Source organism: Pyrgilauda ruficollis, unplaced genomic scaffold (genome assembly GCF_017590135.1).
Source record: "Pyrgilauda ruficollis isolate IOZ18807 unplaced genomic scaffold, ASM1759013v1 scaffold33, whole genome shotgun sequence".
In the NCBI taxonomy this organism is placed as follows: domain Eukaryota; kingdom Metazoa; phylum Chordata; class Aves; order Passeriformes; family Passeridae; genus Pyrgilauda; species Pyrgilauda ruficollis.
This window is the reverse complement of record NW_024524711.1, coordinates 4,574,811-4,592,490: the sequence shown is the minus strand read 5'-3', so window position 1 is coordinate 4,592,490 and position 17,680 is coordinate 4,574,811. Positions and strand designations below refer to the sequence as shown.

The window sequence follows — 17,680 nt, the reverse complement described above, 5'->3', positions numbered from 1 at the left end:
ATTGCAAAGGCAGCAGGACTTTGAATTACCAGCCATGTATCCAGAATGACTACAAAGCAAATGTCTGGTGATATTTTACTGACAAGGCATTTTATTTCTATCATATTAAAACCAAATGATGTCAGGAAAAGCCTTTGCGTTTCACATTTGCCCATCTGCTGAGATGGTCTACTTTACTGAGCAACATCTGCTGTCACTTCCTACTTCTGTGGAATTTAGGAGTTCCAACCCTTAATCACATTTGTTCATTTTATTTTAGAGGAATTCAGTTCAAAAATCAGGGAACTACAGCCAGTTTGATGTCTTTGGCCAGTCAAAGGCTGTGAGGTAAAACAGCAACATACTGAGTTTTATGTCAGCAGAAATTAAAATAACAAACAGTAAAAATAACCAGCAATATAGACTTTATAACCTGTGCCATTCCAGTTAGTGTTACAATCAACTTTTGGTACAGTGCTCTTAACAAAGTGAAGTTGAAATATGCTGCTTAAAAAGGGGAAAAGGCCAGATTTGCTGCACAATCAGCATGAAAATGTTGTCTGCTAGATCTGAACACCCTCAACTATGCAATGAAGATCAAAGCTGCTGCTTAAAATAAATAATTTTGCAAGGTAGGTGTGGTATTTCACTTTTGATGCTGGAAAAAGAGCAACGGAGACAATAAAAAAAGGAGAGACAAATGCTTGGTTTTATTATTATTTTAACCATCAAGGTGGATTGTATTAAGATTAAAGATAGTTTGGGAAAGTCCTCAAGCAGCAATTACTGGATGTGATGACAAATGTGTTTTTATCAGTGTTTAAACCCTCTTTTTGTATGTTCTTGACTCAAAATAATAAGACATTAAGATTATTTTTCATGCACCTATCTAATTCTGCAAAACTCAAACTAACAAAAAAAATTTAAAAGTATTGATCTGGTACTTGAATCTTTTACAAAACTAATACACATCCTAGTTTACATTCGGAATTTCTCCCCAGGGAAAAGGAGGAGGGTGAACATGAATTGCACCACAGGACAGAGTTTAGTGAGATGGTCTTGCAAGTCACTGCTTTTCAATATAATTTTCAATATTACTTTCAATATTACTATTACTTAGTACTATGGCTATTAGTCCCTATCACTGTTATTTCAGTAATCCTAAACTAGGATTATTTCAAACAGAAATCTGCTTTTTGGATTCTTGCCTCTACCTTGACCAGCAAATCTATATTCTGACTTTCTGAACAAAAATATGATCAGAACTCAAGTAATAACATCACAGGAATTGGGGCCAATTCAGCTCGAGAGGGAGGTGTCCTTCCCACAGCTCCCAGAGATGGTAATAAACAGTTTGTCAGCTCTGAGCAGAGAAGCAGGAGCAGGATATCATGCCATAAATACTCACACCTCCCTGTCCTCTGAAGGAAAAGTTGTACATTAAACCTTTTGAATGAGATTAGATTTGGTTTACTTTAAATCAGGAAAGCTCAGGATTTGAATTAGCCCTGAAAATGGGTAGCAAAACCTGCAGGATGATTACTGTAAGCAAGTCTGTGTTAGTAAACTACTGCATTAAAGAAAAAATGCTGTTTATTCCTTAAGATGAGTGTGTCACAGCAAGATTGATGTCTTGGTGAGGTTATTGCTAGATAAATCTGGCTAAGAATCAGGATTATACTTTCAATATTAAGGGTTTGCATGTGTAATTACCTACTGGCAGTGGGGGGCACCCCAAACCGTCCTCCGATAAAGAATAGCCAAATTTTTTCTCTACATGCATAAAAGACAAGATTGCCCTCGTGTTTCAGGAACAAAGTATTTCTTTCCTTTGGAGCTATTTTACTCCTTTTGATAGACTTTAATCTGATGTTCACAGACTTTCAAAACTTTCAGAGAAAAGCTAGAGTAGAGAAAATCTTCATGGATTTAATTTTAAATGATACATTTGAAGCTCAGACAACAATTTTGTCTGTTATCAAAAATTAGGAGCAGCTTCTGTTATAAAGCCCAGCCATTCCCATATACTGAATATTCTGAAACACAAATTTATTTGGCTGGAGCTTTACATGTTTGGATTTTTTCCCAAGCCAAATTTCAATAAAACAAAATTTTCTTAAAGTTGAGTCCAAGCACCGATGATAATAGAAGAGGGTTTTGACTGGCAGAGTATGGGACTGCTACACATGTCCTAATAACTGCTTTGTTAATTCTGCTTAGCTAAACAGGAAAGAATAGAAAAGTGAAACAGAAGTATGTTTCTCAATTGTTTTGCTGCTTGTTTCACAGCACAGGTAACCCATGGCCAGGACCTGACAAGCACTGACCACTCTAAGCATATCCAACTGAAACAGTCATGGGTTTTTTGTATTTTTTAATTTTAGGTCTTCTTAAGGTGATTTTGGCCATCTAAAGTACTGGTGAATATTTTAGCTATCTTATTTTTTTAAATGCCATGTAGGTAGCAGTGCTGAGAGCGTAGTATTTCAGGAGAGATGTTATGAAGGCACCACATATCAGCTGTTTGTATCCAGATATTCTGTTAATTGTATCCAGGCTGACAATGGCAGGAAAAATTAATTCTCACTATGGCTTTGCCTCCAACTGTGTCAGATTTACAGAAACCCAAGTCATACAGCTGTTGGTCTCTAAGATTTCTTAACAACATTGATTAGAGCCGGTGTTTTGCTGAGATAAAACTGGGTGCCATCTGCAAGGGAAGCAATATTTTGCTCCTTATAGAGTGTGATGTCCTCTGCCTCTTGACAACTCCTTGATAGCTCCTGTGAGTGCTTCCATGGATAAGCAGATGGGATATCTAATGCTGGCTTTAAGGAGAATCAGTCTAATGGGGACTGCACAAGAAAGATGAACGCGAAAATTGTGCAGAAGGGTTCAAATTGTGTCCTGAATGCAGTCTGAAAAACAAAAGGGCGCTGGGAAGAATCCCTTGTATCCAATGCTACTAGATTACATTTATTAATTTTGTTAACAAGGTGAATAATGATTAGTGTTTGCTAAGGATTATAATTTTGTGATATCACTTGAATTAAGCCAGACTGGATAATATAAACGACTAGTGGTCAAATCTGGCTGGCTTGCTAATAGTTTTTCCAATGTAATGAACCATACAGTTTGGTATAATGAATGGTCCATGGGTTCTGATATTTTTTATGTGTATGTTTATATTGGCTTTTGGTCAAGAAGAAGATGGTTTTAACCATTTTAAAATACGGAATATTTAGTGCTGGATGTATGAGATGCACTGATACAAAAATATGCAATGCACTGTTCATTCCATTCTGTTTCTGAAAATTTTCTCAAGAGAAGGTCACAAGAGCATTTTTATTTTTCTTTGAAGTCACAACTTTGAATTTAATTACAAATATGATTTTTAACTATGACATTTTAGATATTTAGACTTTTTAAACAGCTTTTCCTTATTTGTGGAATGAATTTCAGAGTACAAATAGGTATTTTGAGTCTCTGAAACATATTCAAATTAAAAAGTGTAAGAACTGCATCATATTTTGTAATCATCATCTATCTGTTCATGGAAACAAATATTTTATTGCTGGCTGCTTTTCTTTCCCTTGTGGGAAAAGGATTTTAACTGTCTGTACTCTTGTATGTGTTCTGATAAACAATCTGAAACAAATATCTGGCCCTAGGAAAAAAAAATGCCAATGGTGTTTGCCTTTCATAAAAATCAGATCTATTTTAGCATTAGTGAGAATTACGAATTTAGTAATATAAAGTCTCAGTTATTTATTTTCTGCAGGTTTCTGAGAGCAGCTAATTTTTATTCCACTGTCAGATTTAGGCTGCTCCATTTCAGAAGTACTGGGTAGTTATTTACATCTAAATAAAACTAAAGTGTTGATTGATGAGCAGGCTAAAAGCCCCCACTGTAAAATTGTAAAACATGAGGAGAAGAATAATTAGTAAATACATTTGATAAAATCAATCAGAAGGACTTCATAAATGAAGGCCTGAAAGTTAATCTAAGGCTAAGCCCTAGGAGGATGGGGCTCTGAGCAGGCTGTCCTTGCCCAGTGTGTGATCCTGGTTGGAGCATGGAGCAGGTGATCACCCACCGGTTCCTTCCCATCCACCTCCTGCCAGGATTCCCAATAACAGCAAATGTACTTTTCATGAATTAATGCAGCTAATTTCCTTTAGATGAGAAGTCTGAGGAAATACTTATCTGGTTCAACTTCCTCTTAGTCTATTTATATTCAGAGATCTGATGTGCTTCCTGCACTCACACAAATTTGTTCTCTTCTAATGAACAAGCTCAGATCACAATTCATATTGCTTTTTGTGCTGAAAACGTTAAGGAGAGAAAAATAAGCCAAGCAGAAAGCTTCATGCCAGTGTCCAATTTATTCTGATGTAAAGCTATTTATAGTGTCTCTTTCTGAGATACAGCCAGCAGGTATGTGCTTGGGTAATAAGTCTGTTGCCAAAGAAATAATTACATGATGCTAAATTTAACCATGCTTTTAAGTGCACCAACATCATATAACAAAGCACCTTGCTGAAGGCAAAGTGAGCAAACTTGCTTAGACCTGGCTGAAATGGACACCCAGGAGCTGTAGCAACTGAAACAATAGCATCACTGATGCTCCCAAAATACTTGTAGTTGCTCTTGGATGTCTGACAAAATAGCAACCCCTGTGTTAAGGAAGCATTTTCTACTGGGGTACCCACATTCTGCCCTTCAACATTTTTGGCATTAAACAGTTAATGTCAGATTATGTGGAAGTCCCCTAAGTGAGAGGGTGACCTCTCAATGAAGCTGGGCAAAAAGTAACTGATACTGTGTGAAAGTAGCTCAGTAGTACACTAGCACACATCAGTAAATAGAAAGAGATGCTTTGTGTGACTGTGTTTAGCAGGCAGCTGTGAAGGTCTATAATCAAGAAAATGAGCACCATAAGGTGCTGGTAAAGGTATTAAAATCCTGCAGGAAAATACGTGAAGTTTTGTTTAGATCCCTACAGCCAGTCCAGTCGAGAGGCAATAGAAAACACACATTGGTCCTTTTACACAGCAGTCTCAAGAACTGCTGTGTAAAAGGAGCTGTCTTGAATATATAGATATGAAAGTCCTTTCTTTGGCTGCTTTAGTGAAATTCTCTGGCACCAAGAAAATCTGGGAAATCATTTTTCTCAAGCCAGTTCTGTGCTGAGGTGTCTCTCTTTTCTGAAACCTAGTAAAGCTGATTGCCTGCCTTTAAATTTATATGCAGGTAGATAATAACTAGCTTGGTAAAAATTGGTTTTTGCAATTCCTGATAGGGTTTTCTATTTTTATCTGCTTTTACTTTTCAGTCCCTCACCCACTGAAGGAACAGCCAGGACTGTTTTGATGAGCTGGGGGCTTCTCAGTACCCCGCCCCCACCCCCCCAGGAACTACAGATGTTTTGTTGTTCAATTCAAAAATTGACCTTTTTAATCATAGAAAAGTGTTATCTGTTTACAATGATATGAGCAGGATTAAGATGAGTCTGTCTGTAATCCAGCATTCATTATTTGCAGTGACCAATTCCATAATGGCCCACGTTTGACTGCAAGGTGGTGGCACGGCCACCTGCCCTGGATCTGAATCCTGAGGCTCTTTATCTTTTCTGCTTTTCTCCATGTAGTAAATCTTTAACGCTCACATTTTAATTCCCAACAGTGGCTGAGAAACCCTGGTACAGAAGTAATAAAGACAATATTTCATTGTAACCTTGGGCTAGCCAAAACAACACAAATCATTTTACCCCAAGGCCATTAAAATGTCTTTCAAATGCAGCATCAACTTTAAACCCTGGTTTCAATCTGGGTGTTACCTAGGCAGCCTCTCTTGTAACACTCAGTGACATAAATAAACACCACCTAACATTTCCATATGCTATGTGAAGATTACTTGATGATATGACTTACCTGTCTTATTCTTTCACATCAGATGTAATGTATAACCTATGCATCAACACAAACAGTTTTTCTACCAGAAAAGGAAAATTAGTATGTTTCATGTCAGACAATAGCAAATGGCAATTTGGGTAGCCAAGCAAAAAATGAAAAAACCAAAAAAAAAAAAAAAAAAGAAAAGATCCACATTGTTTTATTGGGAGGGAATGGGAAATGAAGAAAGCAGAAGAAACGCAGAATGGTGAATGACACCAGTTTTGGTATTGAGTCATGTCATATTAAATTCTCAGGCTTTTTCCAAATGTATAGGAAAGAAATTAGGACAAAATAACCTGAGGGTTCGAATATTTTTAATGCTGTGCTCGTGTTGCTTAGAAGGGACAGAAGCTAACTCTAGTAACAATGAATCTGTGGCCGCCAGAACTGCCCCTCCCTGCTGGTACCACTGTGAACACCACTGTGTGGATTGCCATGCCTGCACAGGAAACCTGGAGGGCACTGGAGAAAGAAATTTGTGTGACTGAGGGAATCATCCATGCAGGTGACTAAAGCAAGGGAGCTGGCTCAACGTGCCCAAAACATTTGGCACCACAGCTTCCTCTATGAGGTTTTTGGTGTTCAGCTAACGAGATAGTGATGAATTTACACGATCAAGTGCTCCTCCATGTTAAATTCAGAAGGGATTTATTTTTCACTTTGGCATTTCTCTACAGATGTGTGAGTGAATTATCCTAGCAAATCTGAAGGAAATCTCTATCCAGTTATGCTGAGGCTGTCCCACAAAATGCTATTACAGCATTTGTCAGTCATCCAATAGCTTCTGCTAATTATAAAACTGACTAAACAAAACTGGAAATTAAGAGAAAATGATCAGCAGTGGCTCCTTTCAGCCAAAGCTAAGACCTACATAGCAAAACATGTTTGGAAATGTTCTATCGAGTGGTCTGAATTCTAGCAGAGGATAAACAGCATAAAAACACTACGGTCAATATAACAGCTGCCACCAGATCTGAATTAAAACATGACAAGAACATAAATGATAAATGTCTCCAGACTGTTACATGGGGCCAAATGTAGTCATCATTGTTCTCATGGCTGAGCCAAAGTGGAATTGGGGTATTTCTGGTGGGAAGCAGAAGGGATCATCATCCCATGCACATCTCTGCAGAGTCCTGCAGATGCTGCTCTGGGGGACAGCCCTAGCAGTGAGAAACTGCTGTTTGCTCCACAGAAATACATGGAGCTCAGTGAATCAGCTGCATTATTTATTTTTGTAAGATTATTTTTTGTTCATCATGGTCGTCTATTTGCTGAGGTTAATAGAGAAGTAAATGAGTTCTGAAGCACAGAATCCTATCAGGTAAGGACTAATCCAAAGGGCACATTCAACAATTCTAATGATGATGCTGATGATATAATAATAATAATAAAAATAATAATCTGTAGATTGAACACACATCAAGGTAAAATAGTATTTACATTATCTACATAATACAATAAATTTTATAGTTTAATTCTGCAAGACTACGCTGGTAACAAAGGCAAATTGCCACTACAAATGATAAGTGGAATAAATAATCCTGAAAAAAATTGCATTTTACTTTGTAAAGGTGATGAACACTATCCATGCTTTGTCTTCAACAACCATCACCAAGACCATTAGACCATAGATTTTTCTGAGTAAAACAGCTTTCACATAGATCCTAGTGACCTTGGTAATTCAGGGAGAGAAATAAAGTCTGCTGCTAATGATTCACTAACCTGATGTCTTAGGGTGAAGCAGGACATGACATGAAAATCTTTTGGAATTATTATGTCAAAGATCTGCATCCAAATCAGTGACCCTTACTTACAAACTAATTAAAAGCAATCAATAGCAGATTTTAAATAGTTTTCTGAATTACAGTCACAGAGGGCTGTGAAATCAGCAGCATTAAAAATAGACTGTAAATAAATGAAGCCACATAGAAATCCTTGCTATGTGCATTGCACATACACCTCACCACTTAAAAAACATGACAGTATAAATGTAAAGTCACAACAGGTAATACAATTACTCTGCAGTTAAGTACAGCTGATGGTCTGATGGGTTTTAAAAGCTCAGGAAATTGGAAGTGAAGACAGGGGTGATTACTCAACCAGAAAATAAAGTTGCAAGAGTAGAAAGTGTGTTGAACAAGATTGGAGAAATTATTACTTCTGTTACTGGTTTAAGTGATTATACTGTAAGATTGCCAATGAAATATTTATGTATGTAAAAGCAGAGAGTTTGGCATTTTATTTCCTTTGCAGGAAGATAGAAAATGGGGAAAAAGTGGGTACTATAGAATGATAGAAAAGGGGGAAAAGTGGGTACTCTAGAATGAAGTAGTAACACCCTTAGCAAGACCTCTGCACCCTGAATTACAAAAAAGTCCTGAATATTTTAATACCAATAGCAATATTTCTAAATAATATGTTAACCATATTAAAACCAGCAGACATACACCTTTACCCTTACTGTAGGGTTCCATTAGAAAGATATTAAGGGACATTGATATGCTGCTGGTAGGTATTGTTAGTGATTGTAATAGATTAATTTAGTACATGTGGAACCTCTATGGAATACTTGTCAAATGCTTAATCAACAATTAACTTGGTCAATTAATTTGGAGCAATGGCAGCTGCAATAGATGGCAGAGAAGTGACTGAATGATATTAAAGAAGGTAACAACAAACTGTAACTCTTGGTCAGCCCTGAAATAGCGGGGTGGCTGATCATTGTCGGTCCCTTCCCACTGAAATGGTCCTATCCTATCCTATCCTATCCTATCCTATCCTATCCTATCCTATCCTATCCTATCCTATCCTATCCTATCCTATCCTATCCTATCCTGTCCTATTCCACAAGCAGAGGGAGAAAAGGGCCATTCTTAATCTACACGTAAGGTCCAAATGCTTGTGGTTTCAGATCAGTGAGCAAATCACAACATAAGTGACCCATCTTCTGGATAATATCTGCTGGGATTTTCCTGAGAGGACAAACAGAGTCCATCTGGCAAAAGCACAAGGCACTCTCACAGATTAAAGCCTGATACTAAAACCTCACTGAAAACTGTTTTTACTGAAGTTTGATGTGCTAGATTTGATTCATGTCAAGTCTTTTCTTTAGCAATAGTTAAGGCGTTAAGCATGTGATCCATGCAGAGAAGATGCCTAAAGAATTTCCAGTGCCAAGGCCTGGCAGCCTTCAGGCACTGAAGATCACCTGTGCCCATGCATCTCATGATAACAGCAAATAATGCTCTCAGAGAGCAGCCCCTTCCTTGCCAGCTCTGGGGTATTCTCAGGGTCCACCAAAAGTGTAGGGACAGGTTTTATTATTTTGTTTATTGCAGGAAAAGTATTTTGCATCATATTGAGATTCTTGTAAGAGGTTTCATTCATCAAGATAAGTATTTACACCAATATTATACATACAAAGTGACCATAACTCAGGTCACTCATAATCAATTAGGGAAAGATGGTTTATGATTACAAACAGCTTTTAAGTACTGCAGGTGATGTATTTGCCATACAAAGATAGTTTTGAAGGGGACTGAAAATAAGGATTAATGGTTGACTCAAAGTAAATCCTGACAGGTTAGGGAACCCAACTGTTGCAGAAGTTGTAATATTTTGGAAGGGAGAGGTCAAGTCCGAGCTTTATCTCCAAATAACGCAAAAAGCTTTTGAACTTGTGTCTATTTCTTTGTTTGCAAGACTAATGGCTTGATCCTTAAGAAGCAAAACTGAACAGCCAAATGTTTGTTATATTTGAAGGAGTATTCCTTCTCAGAAGATAAAAAATCCTTCACCCATAAACAAATTTTGGTTTAAGGTAAAATAGTAGGAAGGTTAGATTTTTTTAGAAAATTAGGGGGGAATAATTGCTAATTGCTAATCCTGTAATGACAGAGGATCTTTGTGACAATGGCATGACAGTTGAAGGGAAAGCAATTTTAAAGTAGGATGTGCTTTACAAACATTGTGTATTTATCCAGTATATGATACTGACAAAGTCATCCTGTTTTCTGAGGAATGTGAAGGAATTTTCATAGCAAAGCTGAAAAGACAGAGGTTTCCCTATCAAGTTATTCTCATTTTCAAATACTGTTAAATAGCCAGAAATGGTCTTGTAATACTATGGCATATATGGCATGTCATGGAACAAAGTTTCTCAAGGCATTATTTTCCATTAATAATTTTCACATTGTTTCACATGTGGCTCCAAGGAGCACCTGCCCTGGAGGCCAGGCTGAGTGTTGATGCTCATCACAGCATCTTCAGCTGCAGCAGAGGCCCTGCAGAGGAGGGAGCATCCGGATGGGAAGCACCTCCCGTGCTGAACTGCCCACGCAGAGCCTGCACAGCCCACACTGCCTCCAGAGCACCTGCTGAGGAGAACACCCAAGGAACAAGCTTAAGCACAACAACCTGCACACCTCACACCTTGCCATTGCCCCCTGAAAGCCTTTCATCTTCTCCCCATGGGATTTGGTGTCTCTTTCTGCCTGTATTTAGCTCAGTTGCTAATCTCTCAGTACAGAGTCACCTTCCACCGCAGTGGCCCGTGTGAATGACAGAGCGCGTTCAACCCTGGGGAAGCCCAGGGATGCAGCTGAGGGGAAAAGGCTCCGATTTGGAGATAGAGAATATTTCAGCTAATGAATCAGACTAATGTTGTGTGGCAGCTGAGTCCAGAGGCTTTTGTGCAATATCCTGCAATTCCCAAGCTGTTGAATCAGATGTTCTGGCCCGAGAGAGCCCAAAGGCATTGCTTTAAATATCTCAATTAATCTACTGAACATTAAGGAAACTGCTAGACGTGTCAGTGTTGGGTCTTGGAGAAATGTAGTGATAGGTGATTAAGACAGTTGCAGTAATCAAAATTTTCTGCACACTTGGGCACAGAGTGCATGAGTGTAAATATCTCCCCAGCCCTGGACCAGGTCTGAGTGGATGCTACATGACAGACAAGTTCCTCTCATTCAGAAAGGATACTGCACATTAATGTTGTCCTGTGTGCTGAAAATGCCTTACTAATTACCTTTTCATCCTAATTAAACCTTCTTTTTAAGTGCACCTTTCCAACTGCCTTGGCCTTTAAAGAGCAAAACTACCAAATACATGATGCATGAAGGAAATCACACAGAATATCAAGTAATGAAAAATTCACTAGTCTGTTACCCTCCCTGACCACAGCATTTTAAAGGATCTGGAATTCATGGTGAAACCAGAATTTAGCTTCAGAATTTTCAGCTTCATTTCCTAGTTCTCTACCTCCTATACACCTGCAAATACAAAATTCCATCTGATAATTAGTGGCAAAAGAAATTAAAATGTGCACTCTTTAATAAGGCCAAAGCTATGTGACAAATTTAACATAAAGACGCCCTCAAAGGATTACAGCTTAAGCTATTCTATGGCTGATAGAAAGTGGTAAACATTCTTTAAAATAAAAAGCAATTCCCTTGGATCAATCCCTAAATAGGGTTATGATTAAATCGGACATTTGGGAATAGGCTGGAAACTGGATTCTAAAGCCAAGTATTGCTGAGCTCAGCAGCAGTCCCCTGGCTCATGCTGGCTTCTATCAGTTACAAAAGCAATCTGCATTGTATTTCAAACTCATCACAGGCACATGGGGAAACATGATACATTTTCAACTGGCTGAAATTTGGTTTACTTGGATGTGCATCCACCCCTCTCTGCTCCATCATACTGAGGATTTTACTGGTTCCTACTGGTATGGGTTCAGGCATTCTTATGATATATTCATGAAAATCTTGTCATACAGAGTATTTCCTGCTCAGCCTTTTCTTACCCCTTTTTTATTTGACCCTTCCCATCTGATAGGCACAAATGCTCCTAGTGAAATACCACGTTTCCTTGTGAAGGTTCTGGGAGCCTGCACTGTTCTGCAGTTCACCCGCAGCAGACACCAGGCACTGGGCTGTGCCAGCACTCACCCTACCAGCCCACTCACCTTACCCTGCTGTTAACCACCCTGGGTCACTGCAGGAATAACACAAAATAGGTTTTTGCAAATTTTCATGAAAAGTGAGATTCCTCCATCGTTGCAAGTATAGAAGTCACATCTCCTTGTGCTTCTGTCAGTGAGCAACACATCCCAGTGGATCAAGTGAGCTGCTACCCTTCCACTGTCTGAATGAAACTGCAGGGCAGCAACAGGCTGGTTTTCATCTCAGGTACCCAACATTTTTGCATTGATTCAGCTGAGGATTTGAGACATTTTTTCTGGCTTTTAAAACCAGTAATTCAAAATAAAAGTTTAGATACCAGTCCTTAGATATATTAATGCTGCAGTCAGAAGCAGGTACTGATGACTTCCAATACCCAAATGAACAATTTCAGGTAAAAAACAAATTTAAATGATGTATTTCTGACCCTTCTGGGATTTTGATTTCCAATCCATTAAAAAACCCAAGCTGTTTTCCAAGCTGCATGATTGTTCTTATTTTCAGCTGAGATTTCCAGAGTTTAATCACACATCTCCTGAGATACGTTTGGAGAATTACTTTTTTAAAAATAGGAATATGATTTGGAAACACATATCCAGGGGTCTACAGAGAAAGCAGGCTACATTTTCTGCTTGCTTTTTTACGGAACCATCTATATCACTAGAACACTTTTCCTTCGTATTTTCAACACTGAGAAATGAGTTAACAAATTATGTGTGTTCCAAATTTGCCCTCAGCCCCAGCCTCTACCATAATTTATAGCCACAAATGCACTGTGAAATGTGCAATAGCTCACAGTATTCTGAGTAATACAGCATACAACCATGCTGTTGATAATATGGACTTAATAGCATTTAGTCTTCATTTGCCCTACCTGTTCTCTTTGCACAAATGTGTTAAAAACAGCACTACCTTGGTGTAACTTGGAATATATTGGGGTGTTAAATGACAAAAACCTTCTTTTTTTTTTAGAAACAATAATCACACTTCAGCAAAAGAGCAAGAAATTATAATGTTAAATATCAGGCTATAAAATAGGAGAAAAAAACAGAACTCAAACATGGCTTATCAGAGTATCTACTGGAGCTTTTCATTTCCAAAATTTAAAACAGTAGCTCCATGTCAGGAGATGAATAAATACACTGCAGTTTTAAAAGATTTTTTTCATCCCTCATGTTGAGTCTAACATCAACCACAAAGGTAACCCTGAACTTTAGGGCCATTTTCCTTCACAGAAAGGACTTTTACACTTTCTTGGGTGAAAGGGTAATCTAAACTTACCAAGGGAAAATTGAAGGACGGATGCAGTAGTTGTGTTAAGGCCAGTGGTGGTCTATGGGAAGAGAAGCAAATATTTTTGTTAGATGAGCAAAACAATACATTCATCATTTGTTTTTCTTTAAAGCATGGAAAATCTCTAGACACCCACATCTCCAGTGCATAGGACTGTTTATCACCAGCCCTTTCAGGCTGAGTGACCGTGGACATTTTTGTTATGTCATTTTCGTTATTGAAAGCTCGTCGTATGTCAAAGCCAGAATTTTTTTCACCATAATAATTTCTACCAAAAAAAAAAAAAAAAAAAAAAAAAAAGCACATTTATGTTCAGCAGGGTCGCTTGACCACTCTTTAGAAGATTGGAAAAATCTCTGTGGTTTGTAGTCAGCTTAGTGTAAATCTGTATATATGGAACAGTTCTCACTTTTCTCTGCACAGAACAAGGACTAAATAAATCAATAATAAAAATAAAATTAATTAACCCTAAAATAATGCATTATTAAGAGGAAGCAATGGAACCTAAATCTTACACACAAAGGAAACAAAAACACTTGGTGGTACTGTATGGTATGTACAGTGCAATGTTGTAGCAGAATCTACCCACAGCTGACATCCAGAGAGATGGAGAAAAACGAGAAACAGCAGCAGCTCACCCTGTACTCAGCAAACCACCCTCCTCTGAGGCTTCTCTCCCTTCTTTGAATGCCTCCAGATTTCAGTAGCTCAAATTAGAATGTTTCTCCTGAAAATGCTATAAAATAAAAAGCCCTAGTGTGTTGTGAAAGACACCTAATAGTTTTCAATTTATTTTAAAGGTTGAATTTAACAATACTGCTGCTTAACAAGCAAGGCATCCAAGACAAAAGGGACTGGACTTCTTCCAGTGCTAGCTCAACCTAGTTGAGCATTAAATGATGCCTTTGAAAATAATGCATGGAGATCTGCATGAGTTGGTGTGAGTTTTGGTGTGATCTGTTTCTTTTCTATATACCTATTACACACAGAAAAGAATTTCTTATCAATATTAAGGAAAAATTAAGGAATAATAAGGAATCACTGAAATACATTGAAGATTAGCTGATAAAAGGACTACATGTTCTAACATGTAGTAATTTTAATTTTTAAGCAAGAATAGGAAAGCTGCATTTACATAGCCCCTTTAAAAATAAAGTCACATTCCCATTTAAGTCATTCTGCCAGGATCAATTCAGTATTAGGTATCACACTTACCCTGCCAAATAATAAATTGCTTTCTGATTTGAGTTAAGAGCACCTATTATATTAGTTTTCATTTAATTAATTATGTTGTGCAAGTCACAGTTTGAAAATAAAATCTTTATTGAGGTTCAGTAGCTCATATCACAAAGAAGTTAAAAAGATCAGTTATCACAGAAGAGACACTCATGTAGATTTAGACTGTGCTGTGAATCATTTCAGCAATGCTTTGGGAAAAATCACTAGACTTACTAACAATTTTTGCAAAATTCTGCATAGGACTGCTTAGTTCAGACACTGCAGAGAGTATGGTAGGGAGCCTTTAGTAGATATTTTCCTTTGCTTGCAACATCTCTGATGCTATACACCTTTCCAGGATTTTGGCAGCAGTAAATTTTCACCAACAGACAGAGACAGTTGGTATTAAAAACCCTCTGCCTGCAGTAACAGGTGGCTGCTGGAAACCAGGAGGAAAGAAGGAGGTCAAAGTAGCAAATCAGCAGCTGTTATAGCTGTTGATGTAAAATATTTTGCAAATTCAACTCTTCTCGACTAAGTATTTTAAAGTAATAATTCATGTACTAGGAGCCATTAGCAGGAACAGAGATTTCATGATCCATTTCAAGCAGGGTCAAAATAGGATTGATAGAAATCATGGAGAAATGAAACAGGTATTAAAATTTGTGACAGAAAGAGGTATGTTTTAAACTGCCAAAACAACTACAAATGAGAAACAGGTTGGTGCTAAGACAGTAGGTATTGAAATGTGTGTTATACTCAAAAATAGAACTAGATCACACCTCTGGCCTGAACACTCCTGTGCTCATCCATGGTGTTAAGCCATTAGCATGTTCCTGCAGAAGGATTTGATTTTTCTGCAGCACTGCCATAATATTTATAAATGCTTTCATTTTTAGGCTGGTAACTGTTTATAAGCATGATGGTTTTTTTCAGATGGTTATTTAATCACACCACTTTGGTATCTTAACAAATGTTTTCCAAATTCCTGATGCCATGATAGTGCTACTTTACCACACAGCAATATGACAAATGCAGTCCAAGACTGGGTTTTGAAGCCAGTTCCTGATTACAAGGGATAGTCTAAAATTGCATATCAGCAGGGAGAAGACAGCTAATGAATAACAGCTCAAAACCCTCAGAGCTGGGACCCTGGGTTTGTTAAATATCATACGTAGATTGTTTTCCAAGTAGTGTTACCTATAGTCAGTACTACAACTAAAAATGAATGTAAAAGATGGAAAAATACCCCAGTGGTGTTACTTCCCTTTTGCACAGGACATAAACCAATGCAGGCATTCTCAAGGCAGTTAGCAAGGCACAGCACATTCAAACAGGATGCAAAGTAGCAGAGAGGCCATTTAACATCCGTGACAGGATTCCCTGGCTGGAGCTGGCTGCAAGGGAAATCCTTTTTTATCTGTAAAATCTCTAAATTAGTTTTATATGTGTTGATGACTTTTATGCACATCAGCAATATCTACATTGCATTTGTGTAATTCTGCTCCCAGTTAAGGATGTAAAATTAACCCTGTGAAAAGAATTGTCAGTGTCTGAAATTAAGGGAAGATGCCTGGCCAAAACCACTTCTGTTTTATGGCCCTCTTCCATGTTTGCTCTTCAAATAGCTCTAATCAGCCTCTCCCTCCATTCAGAAGACTGTTGAAAACATGAAAATTAATTCTGAATTGCATGGGCTTTGATCTGGCCTTTTAATTTTTCAGTTCTTTCCAAAGCTCCCCTTATATGTACATCACTGCAGCTAGCTGCTCAGCATCAGCATGTGGGCATTGGTTTATGTATTGCAATTCATTTTCCACACCCAGATGACCTCAAGTTAATGCAAATTGCACTTGTTTCTTACAGCAATTTTATGACCAAACCACCCACAACAAAATTAATTCTGTCCCATTCATCATGACTCAATCTGTTACAGACACTTCCCTGAGACTGGCAGGTGCTTGCTCCAGGCTGCATTTAAGTCTGTAGGATGCATTGTTCACAAGTGGTGTTTTACAACCAAATTAACATTTGTCAACAGGGAAAAGAAAAAAAGGGACAAGACTAATAAAATAATAAAAGAAAAATGAACCCTGTCTCTATTTAATTGTTGGATATAAAAAGAGAATGATGCCAGTTCAAAAACACAGTTCTATGTCCTTGACTTTTCAGTATTTCAGAGATACTTTAAGTGACTTGGATACATGCTGGATCAAGAGACTGCCCCTTGCAAAGGGACAAAGGTTACTGCAACTCTTGCAATAACCTTTGGCTGGTATTGTATTTGCAGAGACCCTCGTGGCAGGAAGGAATGATGAATCTGACTCCATGTTCTCAGAAGGCTAATTTATTATTTTATGACACTATTTTATATTAAAGAATACTATACTAAACTATACTAAAGAATACAGAAAGGAAACGTACTGAATGCTAAAGGACAATAATCTTTCCAGAGTTCCAAAGCAGCTTGGCACTGATTGGCCAGTGAAACAAAACAACTTACACCAGAATCCAATGAAACAATCACCTGCAGGTAAACAATCTCCAAACACATTCCACATGAGCAAAACAGAGGAGAAGCAAATGAATAATAGAAATATATATAAAATTATATATATAAGAATTTATTTATACATTCTTATCATAATAATGATAAGAATTGTTTTCCTTTTCCTCTGAGGCTTCTCAGCTTCCCAGAAGAAAAATCCTGGGCAAAGGGATTTTTCAGAAAATGTGAACGCGACAGGTGAGCATCTATTGTTTAAAACACTGGGATGTTTCTGGGTGTACTTCTATGGACCCATCACCTTGCTCAAGAGCATCTCTGCTAAATACCAACCACTGAAAGCACATCAAGATCCCTGCAGCTGACACAGCTTCCCAGCCCCAGCAGAGAGGGCAGCCTCCACTTACCAGTTCCCTGGGACCGTATGGCTCGCAGAAGGTGGCAGCGTTGCCGTGCATTATCACTCCACAGTGTCCCCCAACCTCACAGTTACTGCACTCAGACCTGCAGGGAGAGCACACCGTGTTCAGAAGGGAAATCAGAGACTGGGTGTTTGAGACCTTGCAAACTGTAAAATCAGACTGCAGTGTCTTGGAGCTCGGATTGGGCTGTTTGTTATCACGGTGATGGACTCAAAGGTGGGGCAGTGTAAATATGATCCACTGGAGCTGCCTCTTGTGAAAGGCCCTGGTGATTCAGTGCTGGCTCTCTGCAAACTGCCCCTCCTCTAAAGTGGGGTGTCCCTGCTCGTTGGATGCAA

General features: G+C 38.2%; 1 protein-coding gene across 1 annotated transcript in view; it reads right to left on the bottom strand.

Annotated features, from left to right (window-relative positions):
* Positions 1–17,680, bottom strand: part of RELN (reelin) — a 276,870-nt gene that overhangs the window by 128,883 nt on the left and 130,307 nt on the right. Inside the window, exons 7-8 of the mRNA XM_041474646.1 lie at positions 17,328–17,424; positions 13,185–13,236 (exon numbers count right to left, since the gene is read on the bottom strand). Of these exons, the coding sequence (XP_041330580.1) occupies positions 13,185–13,236; positions 17,328–17,424 (149 nt within the window). The remainder of the gene's footprint in view (positions 1–13,184; positions 13,237–17,327; positions 17,425–17,680) is intronic.